Genomic DNA, 11,989 nt, shown 5'->3' with positions numbered 1-11,989 from the left:
GGACAAGCTGGCCGATGCGTTTTCGCGGTGGCGAGCGAGCACGAGCTCGTCGGAGTCGCTGCGGAGCTACGGGCGAACGGAGGAAGCCGAGGAAATAGAAATTGAACTGGCGAGCTAGTTGACAGGCGCGTGGGGATGCTCAAGTCGTGGCCGGCCGTGCCAGGGCATCCGCGGCGCGTGGCAGCGTGATCAGGCAACCGGTGATGCACGGCGCACACGCGGCCGTCGGACTCTGACCCTGTCGAGCACTGTAGCTCGCCATTCAGTAACCCGATCAGGCCTGACAGTGCAACTTCAACGCGTTAAAACGGCTAAACCGTTGATCCATCGCAAAAACCGTGTACATGAAAATTGTAGCCCTACCTTCCATCTCCAATTTGTATTCAAGGATCATAGTCTAATTCTCCATGGATTAGAAGTTACATCAAGCCAAAGTTGGCTCGATCCAACTGAAACTGTATTTATGACTTAGCAAATTTTCTAAGTATGAAATCAGCAGGGAAACATGACTTGTGGGCCTTGTTTGAACATGTTCTAGCCATTTTCATGAGATGGTCCTATTGAGACTTTTGTTCCTTGATAAATTGGCTACAACTTTGATAAAGTGTGCACAGCCATGCAAGATCTCTAGGTTGGACTTTTTTAATCAGTCAAACAGAGTCACTCTAAGGGTCATTCTAAGTCAAACCTCCACTAGAGAGCAATTTAGTCATTTTGGTCCACATGAACAATGTCCCATCAATTACCCTAAGTGTAGTTAAGGTGTATTAGACCATAATTAACCACTCTACACAAGTGCTACACCAACTTCTAAGGATCACACGTGATGAAGCAACAAAACACTCAATTTTACTCTAATGTTGCAATTCCATGTTTCACATGTTTCATGACTTTGTTGTAATTTTAAACTTGTCGTATTACTACCATGTTGCCATATTTCAAGGTATGAGAAACTCATGTTGCATTCACATATTTCACTACTACCATTCACAAGCAATCAAGTATGAAACAAACATAATTGAGAATGTTGCATATACATGTTTCAGTACAATGGCATGATAAGGTAGATGATGCACATGTTTATGAAATGAAATGCAATTTTGTAGGAGCCAAACACCTAGGGTGTTACAGACTCACTCCAGTCCTCGCCGTTTGTCTTGCACGCACGGGGTGCGCTGCTCGCTAGCCGTTGCATTGCCGCTGCTCGACGGTCGCTTCGGCCAAGGTATAGTTCTGTGCCGCCTGCCGTCGCCGCCATGTCCTTGACTCCTTGTACTGCTGCCGTTGTTTCAGCGTTTTTTTTGCCTACGAGTTGTTCGACCAATTGCTCGAGGAGAAACCAAAAGTCTAGCAGTCTCACTAATTTTTCCCCCTGTTTGACATTGCCTGAGTAGCATTCTCGTTCTTTTTTTGGTCAAAAGTCTAGCAGCCTCACTAATTTTTTTTCCTCCTGTTTGACATTTTAACCTTCATCTTCTGTAGTTCTTTTTCCTCCTGTTTGACATCTGCTGCTGCTGCTGGCGGCGGCGGGCGTGGTGGTGGCGGCGTGGTGGTGGCAGCGGCGTGGTGGTGGGGGACGTGGTGGTGGCGGGCGTGGTGGTGGTGGCGAGCCGCGGGTGAGCAGCGGCGCGGCCGAGCCGCGTGCAGGGTGGGCGACTTTTTTTATATTTTTCGAATTTTTTTTTTGCCGAGTGTCGGTTTTAGCACTCGGCAAACACGATAGAAAACACTCGACAAAGAAACCTTTACCGGCACTGTGTACGCCGAGTGCCGTTTGCCGAGTGTAACACTCGATAAAGGCTTTGCCGAGTATTTTTGGGCTTCGCCGTGTGCCATGGACACACAGTAAAGCTGGGCATTCCGGTAGCGAGAGATAGGTGGAATCATGCTAAAAGTTAATTTTGCCCTTGGAATTGTTCTGCTCTACTAAACATGTGTTGTTTTGTTGCCATTAGCAAGAGCGCTTTGATCGTCTTTGTTGGGTTGGTTGCTACTTTTAACCCGCCCTAATTGGATCCTTAGCGCTAATAGTTAGTTGCTAATAATTACCTCTTTTGGGTCTAAATTGTGACTTGTGAGTGTTTAATTTGCAGCCATGCATGCACGTGTGCAAGATTAAAATTCGACCCTGCATTGTTTGTGAGATTAATTAGAAAAATGACAAAACTTGAATACGTACTTGATGCACAAAGATTAACTGGGACGCATGGCCACGTTAACCCATCCACGTGACTGTGGCCCTACTGGCAATTAAACCCATCCATAGGTCACCCGATCCGACCTGATTAACCATCTAAGTTAAACTGCATGATTAGACCGCGAGATGGACGTGTCACGACTCACGAGAGTACGTACACGGTCCACACACACACACCGGCTTGCTCCCCTAGCTTGCTAGCTAGGCCTATTAGTCCACTTTGTGTTTTTCACTTTTCTTTTTTTTTAAGAAATTGGTTTTCACATGAGTTGCGACTTGGATAGATGGAAGCAGTGGCCGAAGGTTTCTTTAGCTTTTTTTTTTAGGTCAGTTTCTTTAGCTTCTAACCATGCATTGTGCTTGTGCACGAGCCATGGATGTGAATGAGATGTGCATGTGACAGATAACGTGCACTAACCCCAACTGTCAGTCACCTCCGCCGTGACCTTGCACAGTTGCACTTGCACTGCGAGCAGCTAGGGTTTGACTTGACAACAAGGCCCATAAATAATTAAAGCTAGCGGCATAATACTGCTGGTGCATTATACTCCCTTCGTACTTGTAATTCAAGTTATTTTGGACAAGGTTGGGATCAAATATTGGTTATGTAAATCATAAATAGCTTTTAAGTTGTTGAGTTTGGAAATGCGAAAGATTTGCCTTGAAAAATAATTTTATAAAAATATACATATATCACTTTCTAATAAATATTTTTTATAAAAATAAGAGGTTAAAGTTATATTTTGAAGACCATGTCGCTGTCCAAAACAACTTGAATTATCAACATGGATGGAGTATTATACATACACTAGTAGTAGTACAGTGCCATAACAATCAGACATCCTCTTCAGACGAACAAATATACATGTGCTCCCACACCGACGTTGTCTCATTAGTTACTGACAGTATATATGGAAAAAAAAAGGGTATACCGGTGTAGCACTATCGTTTTTTTTATGCAAACCGGGAGCCTTCGTCCTTTAACGGGCCATTCGGCTGGTCTGATACTTGGCTTGTTCAGTTTTTTTTTAGTTAAAATAGTATTTTTCTCTCATAACATTTCAGTCAGAACAGCATTTTCAGTTAATTTCAGCCAAGTTTCAAACCAGCGAACGAGGCCAAGGTAGCACTAGTTGTTAGGGCCTGTTTAATCGGATCACAGCCAGATTTTTTTTTGAACAAGTATCACGGCTAGATTATTATAACATAGATTATGTATAGGATTATTATAGCCATTGTGTTTGGTTTACAATAGTTGAAGTGTCTGGATTTCTCGACCTTAGTTCATTGTTTCTTGCTAAGATTAAATTTTAGCTGAATATGTGACTAAAATCTAATCATACGCTGTTTAATTTGCATACATGGGCATAGGCTAGCCACTTAGCTCCTCTTTGCACTATAGGCTCTGTTTGCTTGTCTTATAATCCGTACTTTTTAGCTTGTTTTTTCAGTAAAATAGTGTTTTAGCTTATTTTTTCAGCGAAACGAGCGGGACCATAATTGTCAGTGAAGTATGATTTGTTTTTCCGAAAGTGCGACCAATGCAAGAGAGTAGTGACGTATGACTAAAAATTAATCTATTTATCGGTTATCTTGTTTAGATAGCCTAGCACAGAACTTTAGGTGAGAACTCTCCTATATATATTTTTAAAAAATACAATTAACATTTTTTTATTAAGTCAAATAATTTAAAGTATGATCAAACCTACACTAGTACAGAAACAAGCTGTACTCCCGGTTGGAAAACCCCTTCAGTCCCGGTTTTTCAACCGAGAGCACGAATCCGGGACTAAAGGGCCTCTCCTTTAGTCCCGGTTTCTCGCCCGGGACTAAAGGTCCACTTTTAGTCTCGGTTGTTAATACCAACCGGGGCTAAAGAGGCCTCCTGACCTGGCCACGTGAGCCGACCCTTTAGTCTCGGTTGGTATTACCAACCGGGACTAAAGGTTTTCTTTTTTTCGTTTCTATTTTCAATTGATGATTCGTTTTGGTTTTTGATACATCGATCATTGGCTGATGAGCTGCCACCAGGCAAAGACAAAACACATGATGCAAGGGATCGATAGAAACTCTGCAAAGCATATTTTGCTACAACCTTTTGAGTTGCTTCTGTTTTCAAACTTGACAATGGATTAGAGTATGTTAACTGCCTCAACTAGGTTACAAGACCAAAACTACAACCATCATGAATTGGGGTTTCTACGTAAAAGTGATGTTGAATGTATAAATCAAACATGCATCCGATCACAGCCTGTAGACTGGTGTGATCCCGAGCAGGCCTCTTCAACAACCTGAAACATATTGCAGTGCAATCAGAAAAGGCAAATTGTAGTAATTTCAGTTGAACTAGATTGCACCTGAAGCCAAACAGAAAATTGTTCTTGGAGTATACAACAAGAAAAAACATTCTTGCAGTATCCAAGAAGGAAAAACATACAGCAAAAAGCCAAAGAGATTCCCAACACCCAAAAATGCCTTATAATTACCATGTATGCTCTCAGACCAAAACTAGAACTGACCAGCGACTCAACACTGGCATTGCTATCCTGACTTCCAAAAACTTATATAAAATAAAGTTCACTAATAGTGAGGAAAGGCACCTCTGCAAAGCGGATAAGATATAGCCCCAACACGTGCTCATCAGGATGGTCGAGAGAAATGGCTCTGCTCTAGAAGAAAACAGTAAGAAATTTTCAGCTCATGACTGATAGCCAGGAGAATTGGTGATAAACCTTCACCAAATTAATGGCAGTCTGCACGAGTAAACCATAAAGCTTTCCATCTTCAGCTCTTCCACATGGCCGGATCCGCCGCCACCGAGGAGGAGGGGGCTGGATCTGCCGCCAACGAGGAGGAGAAGGCCGGAGCCGCCGCCACCGAGGAGGAGAAGGCTGGACCGCCGCCACCGAGGAGGACAAGGCCGGATCCGCCGCCACCGAGGAGGGGGCTGGATCCACCGCCACCGAGGAGGAGAAGGCAGGATCCGCCGCCATCGAGGAGGAGAAGGCAGGATTCGCTGCTACCGAGGAGTAGAGGGGCAGATCCGCCGCCGCCAGGGGAGGGGAGGGGAGCGCCCCCAGGGGAGGGGAGGGGTGCACCGCCAGGGGAGGGAGCTAGCGTGGGGGAGAAGAGAGTGGATAGCGTGGGGAGGAAGAGAGAGAGAGAGAGAGAGAGAGAGAGAGAGAGAGAGAGCTGAGGGCGCTGCTGGAGTGGGGAGATGAGGGCGCTGTTGGCGGCTGAGAAGAGAGGAAGAGATGAAGGCGCTGGTGGCCTTTCAACCGGGACTAAAGGTGGATTTCTAGTCCCGGACGGAGCCTCCAGCCGGGAGTAGACTTTTACTTCCGGTTCGAGGGACCAACCGGGAGTAAAAGTTAACCTTTAGTCCCGGTTGACTAAAAGTCCCCTGCAGCAAAAGTCTGTCGCAGCAGGCGTTGGGCAGGGACCTTTAGTTTCGGTTGGAGCTACCAACCGGGACTAAAGATTTCTCTAGTCCCGGGCGCGAAAAATACCGGGACTAAAGCCAAATTTCGAAGTGGGTCAAAAATCGTTTCTCTACTAGTACTATAAAAATACTAGTAATATAAGTATTTTGTTTGATCAATACAGAATATACTTCCATTAAGAGACATAAATATTGATACTGTTTTCTTCATGTTTATTTAATTTTTTTGGTGTAAAAAATCGACTTGATTCAAATTTAGCATATATTTTTTTGGACGCCTGATTTTTGTACTGGAATGGCGCCGTACGTACCACTGATGGTGCACTTTTAATAATCACTTGATATCTGTCGTGTTTGGATCTGTTGCCACGTTACGCGCACTTCACTTGGATTGGATCCAGCGACGATGCGCTTCCCGATTCCAACATGAAACTGGGACTTTGCACTGAATCGCATTGGACATGGTGGGTGTTGGACAAAAACAAGGCACGCCAGAACGAAGAGAGCATCACATCCACGGTTTTCAGCTAAGCTAAAGCTAGGTTCATGCAAACTTTACAAATCTCCTGATTCATACGACAGCATATCACGGGCTCCAGGATTCACGGAAATATAAAACTCCGTAATAAAGAAAATAAGCTCTCGAGATATGTTAAGTGAAACTTTTTAATTTTAACTAAATTTATATAAAAAATGTACAAAATTTATGACATCAAATATGCACTCTATGAAGATATATTTATGGTATATCCGTTGATACTAATCGCTACCAAAATGGTGGAATTCTCCTAGTGTTTTTAAGTAGTAATAAAATACTATCACTAGTCATAGCACATAAGAATCTTACTAGGAGGCATTTGATAGGTAAAATTTATACTAAATTTTGAATGCCAAAACACTAGGAGAATCCCACCTTACTAAGAGAAATATAATATTCTGGTTGTGAATTTTGGTGACATAAAAATTGCCGTTCTTTTTTCTACAAAATCCGGTTCAGTTTAAAATAGTTTTGTGTTAAAACTACTATAAAAGTAGTTGCTTTATTTGAGAACAAAAGGAGACTTGTGCCATTGGCAGCAGGTAGATCTAATTGCAATTAGTGCCACGCCGCCGACACGAATCCGTCTAACTTAAGTTAAGAGACACCCATCTGAGTTGAAAGGATGGCTTACATTATTGTCGATCAGTCAATCACATTAAGATAGCATGTGCACGTTTGTGGAAAATGGTTGTGTGCTTATGCTTTCCACATAATAGTGTTTGATTCAGTCGTCTTCCGTGTTCACGGTTCATGTGCCCAAGACGCATACCTCTCAACCTTGTACCAACCAAGTGGAAGTCAATTTCTCTTTGTTGGTTGTCAAAGTGCGCGCGCAATTATCTCACATATGTAGGTATACAAAGGAGTATTACTCTAGGCATGATGAGAGAAAAAAAAATCCCAATTAACCGGTCACAAAAAAATTAATTTTTTTAAAAATGTTTATTTTCCCAATAAAGCCCTCTCCTTAGCCACATTGGCCGCAAGATATAAAATACCAAAACCATCATCATTAGGTTCAACAATGATGCACTTGATGCTGTTGTACCCACCCACCATTACATTAGGAGCCAAGAAAAAAAGGTTGAGAAAAAAGGGTAAAGGCCATACCCATATCCCCAAAAAGAAAAGGACTTGTCCAATAGCGCCGACACGATTTCAAGCATGGGGTCGGCCTTCATTATATTCGGACACGTACGTACGCTCAAAAGCTTTCGAATCTCAGTTCTCTTTTAAAAAAAATTCTTAAAAAAACATCAGGCCACTTCGAAGAAAGGAGGCCGTTCAAAGTTAGTTTTTTCGACATCACCTTAAAATCCATTCATTTCACGTGCCTTTTGGAATCACAAAGCGGTTAAGAGCAAGCATAATAACATGCTGTAAGCAGCCTAAATGCTGTAAGCAACCTAAATGCTGAAGTAGAGAAGAGAGAAGAAGCGGGCTGTAAGATTACAGCCGACTTAGACACAAGAACCGAGAAACTCTGTGAGAGAGACAAATAGCCCATGTATTAATGCTGAAGAGTTAACTACTGTATAGGTGAACTGAGAGGTGGGCAATAAAAATCCTTGCAGCTAGCAGCTGGCTCTATTATTATCCTTGCTCTAAATATGTTGCTATAGATATGTGGTTATGGTGGACCATCATGATCACGAGCATGGTGGTGAGATAAAGCAGGTTTGAAAAGAACATTGTTAGCATCTACTAATGAATCTAATAATCCCACACCGAAAGACTAGAATAAGAGAATAATGAATACTCCTCGAGAGGAAAAAGGGACAAGAATAACAGCGGCAGCAAAATCCAGTGAACAAAAACAGCTTCTCCCTCCGTCCAAAAGAAAACTCAATTCTAAATTTAAACAAAGTCAATCTTTCTTTAGTTTTAAATTTAAACAAAGTCAATCTTTCTCAAGTTTAAGTAAATTCATTTAAAATGGTATCAATCTTTATGTCCTCATATAGGTTTACTAACAAAGTATATCTCATAAATAATGTAATGATATTTTTTTGATATTATAAATATTAAACAATACTTTTTAATAAATTTGATCAAACATAAAATTGTTTGATTCATTGGAAAACCAGAATTATTACGTTATTCATTGGAAGAGGAGGAGCCGAAGAAGCCACGATTTTGCGTTTCTCCGGCTCCCTGGTACCTGGTACAGTAGTAGAGTGGGAGTCGACGGGAGCCGTGCCAATCGGGCCCTAACAAAACCAGATATATTTTGGGCTAAAATTCTTTTTTTTTTTTGTTTAGAGAGAGAAGAAAAGAGAACGCCAGAGAGTGTCGATAAAAAGGCGTAAAGCCGTCGCCACTCTTTCCCCATTCCACGCTGCTGCCTCGGCTCGGCGCTGCGCTCGGCCCCGGCACCTACCTCCCCACTTCGCCGCCGGCGGGTGGAGTCGGGCCGGAGCAGCCGCTCTCCTCTGTTGCCATACCCCCAAAAAAGAAAAAAAGAAAAGAAAAAAGAGTACCAAGCAAGCGAGCCGCCGGCAGCTCGGGCAGCTAGCCATGGGGCACGGCGTGAGCTGCGCCCGCACCGGCGACGAGCACGACTACTTCCGCGCGGCGCAGGTCGGGGACCTCGACGCCCTGGGCGCGCTCCTCGCCGCCGACCCCTCCCTCGCCCGCCGCGCCACGCTCTACGACCGCCTCTCTGCGCTCCACATCGCCGCCGCGAATGGCCACCTCGAGGTCCTCCTCCTCTGCTCCCCGTCCATCCATGGCCTGGCCTCTGAGCCGGCTGCCAGCCAACCATCTCGCTCGTGCTGACGCTGCTGCTCTCCATCTCCTTCCTGCAGGTGCTGTCCATGATCTTGGATCACGGGGTGCCGCCGGACGCGGTGAATCGGCACAAGCAGGTGCGGGATCCCGTCCCATGGAAGCCTTTTTTTTCCTTCCTCCCCTTTGCAGCTCGCAAGGATCTCTCCCGGGCTACCTGCTTCAAAATCTCCCTTCCTTTTTTTTACCGCTTCCAATCAAATCAAAGGACAAAAATCTCATCTTTTCCCCCCTGCTTGCTTTGCTTGTTTTTCACTGCCCAGACTCCGCTGATGCTCGCGGCGATGCACGGCAAGATCGACTGCGTGCTCAAGCTCCTGCAGGCTGGCGCCAATGTGAGCAGAACCTCCCAACTCCTCCTCGCTGCCCTGCTCCTGCAAGGGAATCTCTTCTTCCTAGTGCGAGTGACTAGCTAACTAACCGCCGGCGCTGTCCGATCTGTGTGTCAGATCCTGATGTTCGACTCGCTGCACGGGCGGTCCTGCCTGCACCACGCGTCCTACTTCGGCCACGTCGACTGCCTGCAGGCCATCCTCACGGCTTCGCGGACCACGCCGGTGGCCGACTCATGGTGAGACCTTCGCCTCCCCTCCCCCTCATCGTGTCCGCGTCCGATTCGGCTCCGCTGCCGGCGACTCACTTGCTGCTGTGGAAGCTTGGCAGGGGTTTCGCCCGGTTCGTCAACGTCAGGGACGACCACGGCGCCACGCCGCTGCACCTCGCCGCCAGGCAGGGCCGCCCCGGCTGCGTGCAGGTGCTGCTGGAGAACGGCGCCATTGTCTCCGCCCTCACCGGCTCCTACGGGTACGTTAATCTTGTCTTATCTGCGTGGTGCGGTCGGTCTCCTCTTGCTCAGTCAGTCAAGATGCTGCTGCTCACCCATGTACTCGCCGTCGGTGCTGCAGGTTCCCCGGTAGCACATCGCTGCATCTGGCCGCTCGCAGCGGGAACCTGGATTGCATCCGGAAGCTGCTCGCCTGGGGCGCAGATCGTCTCCAGAGGGACTCAGCAGGGTGAGCACCACACCTCTGTCTCGATCTCTGTCTTTGTGCAGATCGTCTTATTTCAGTGTAGAGTAGAGATTAGATGTGGGTCTGACGAACAAAAACAAATATGGGTCCCACATTGAACACAACCGATCTGGTCTACTGTCAAGTGGAGTCAGTCATAAACTACTTGCTGGATTCTCATTTGCAAGTGGAGTCATCAACCACTTGCCCAATTCACGACACATTTGGAAAAATTCAACGAGAGGCCAGTTGCTGACCGCGTAGTTCTCGAATTGCGCTTTTGCTGAACGAATGGAAATGGCTTGCTCATATCCTTTCCATTAGATCAGTAGATCTTACAGCGAATGGTTTCGGTCCCTGCAGGAGGATTCCTTATGCCGTTGCGCTGAAGCGCAACCACCAAGCGTGCGCGGCGCTGCTGAACCCTTCGTCAGCGGAGCCCATGGTGTGGCCTTCCCCGCTCAAGTTCATCAGTGAGCTGGACCCGGAGGCGAAGGCTCTCCTGGAAGCGGCACTGATGGAAGCCAACAGGGAGAGGGAGAAGAAGATTCTGAAGGGCACAAAGTACTCTCCACCATCACCTTCCCCTTGCGAGCATGAGAATGATGCTGATGCCATTGACGATGCGTCCTCGGAGGTATGCATGTTCAGTGCTTTCTGTTGGTGACAATTGTGAGAGTAGAAATAGAATCCCATGAACCATGATCATCATCTGGTAGTTCATTGCTTTGTGGTTGCTGGCAAATGAAATGAGGGGGACTGATGTGCATGCATCACCGTTCATCTGTGCTCACTCACTCACTTCACTCCACTCACAGGCGAGCGACGCAGAGCTGTGCTGCATCTGCTTCGACCAGGCGTGCACGATCGAGGTGCAGGACTGTGGGCACCAGATGTGCGCGCCGTGCACGCTGGCGCTGTGCTGCCACAGCAAGCCCAACCCGACGACGCTTACACTGCCATCGCCGGCCTGCCCCTTCTGCCGCGGCAGCATCTCGCGGCTGCTCGTGGCCAGGGCAAGCACCACATCTATTGATGACGCGGACAAGGCTGCTGCGTCGGCGGCCTCCTCTCCGCAGCTTGTCCGGCGGCGGTCCCGGCGATCTCACAACCTCAGTGACGGCGGGAGCAGCAGCTTCAAGGGGCTGTCGTCTGCCGTGGCCGGGTCCTTCTCCAAGATCGGGCGCGGATCGAGCCGGATGGCCGACAACGACGGCATGGACAAGCCCGAGCACGACCTGTGATCGGCATTGGATCCTGTGCATGTGGAGCAGAGCGCCGGCTGGCTGGCTTGTGGTAGTGAAGCTGAAGCAGCCATTGCCACTGGCTTTCCAAGATGAGGACATCCAAGCAAGCGTGATCGTGGGTTTATATAGATATATACTAGGAGCTACTACTACTACTAGTGCAATGCATTCTCTTCTTCTCCCCATGTCCATGTCTGTCTGTCTGTCTGTCCAATTTTTGGGCATGTCATTGCCAGGATTCACCTGGCCATTGCCGTATTCCATTGTCACCGGCTATAGATTCCATTCCCTCCTGTTCATGCAGCTGTGCTATGGTTGAAGTTGAACTTGAGCCACAGACATGTATGTAAACAGTCGCAGGCACAGCACAGTCGAGAACTGTGGCCGCCGGCGAGGTCGACTGGACTGGTGATCTGATTGTGAAGGAGGCATTGCATGTTGGCGACGACAAGCTTGCTGGCTCTGAAGCTGGCCTGCCATGGCATGTGAGCTCTGCCGGAGTGCCGGCCTGTCTCCGATCCGGGCCTCCCATGCCCCGTGTGATGTTGTAACGATGCGCTGCACTGCGATGGATGGATCAGGCTCGCCCGGTTTTGGCCTGGCCGTCTTGTTGGCTGCCACTGTCATGGTGTTAATGGCTGTTCCTGATCCTGAGTCCTGTGCCCTGTGCTCCATGGGGGGCTCGGGAGGGCGAGCAGGGTGGTCCTCCGATCCCCGTCGCCGTCCTGGGTGGTGAATCTGCCAAGGATACGCCTGCTCTGCTCT

The 11,989-nt window shown here is 47.3% G+C and overlaps 1 protein-coding gene across 2 annotated transcripts; it reads left to right on the top strand.

Annotated features, from left to right (window-relative positions):
- Nucleotides 1-8,479: 8,479 nt before the first annotated feature.
- Nucleotides 8,480-11,356, top strand: LOC136512726 (E3 ubiquitin-protein ligase XB3-like). 2 transcript variants are annotated; one of them, XM_066506726.1, is made up of 8 exons: nt 8,485-8,880; nt 8,988-9,047; nt 9,231-9,302; nt 9,417-9,538; nt 9,631-9,771; nt 9,873-9,980; nt 10,341-10,614; nt 10,796-11,356. In XM_066506726.1, the coding sequence occupies exons 1-8, from the start codon at nt 8,698-8,700 to the stop codon at nt 11,219-11,221; spliced, it is 1,386 nt and encodes a 461-aa protein (XP_066362823.1). In that variant the 5' UTR covers nt 8,485-8,697; the 3' UTR covers nt 11,222-11,356. The 2 variants fall into 2 exon arrangements, with proteins under 2 accessions (XP_066362824.1, XP_066362823.1); XM_066506727.1 differs by lacking the exon at nt 9,873-9,980 and having other exon boundaries at nt 8,480-8,880.
- The last annotated feature ends 633 nt before the right edge of the window (nt 11,357-11,989 follow it).

This window comes from Miscanthus floridulus, chromosome 16 (genome assembly GCF_019320115.1).
Source record: "Miscanthus floridulus cultivar M001 chromosome 16, ASM1932011v1, whole genome shotgun sequence".
Lineage (NCBI taxonomy): Eukaryota > Viridiplantae > Streptophyta > Magnoliopsida > Poales > Poaceae > Miscanthus > Miscanthus floridulus.
The sequence above is the reverse complement of the archived record's forward strand: the minus strand, read 5'-3'. Positions and strand labels throughout refer to the sequence as shown.

Bases quoted from the DNA above. Each gene is read 5' to 3' on its own strand.
- LOC136512726 (XM_066506726.1), top strand. From the start codon at position 8,698: ATGGGGCACGGCGTGAGCTGCGCCCGCACCGGCGACGAGCACGACTAC. The intron at 9,772-9,872 runs GTACGTTAATCT...TCGGTGCTGCAG, and splicing joins GCCCTCACCGGCTCCTACGG to GTTCCCCGGTAGCACATCGC. The intron at 10,615-10,795 runs GTATGCATGTTC...CTCCACTCACAG, and splicing joins TTGACGATGCGTCCTCGGAG to GCGAGCGACGCAGAGCTGTG.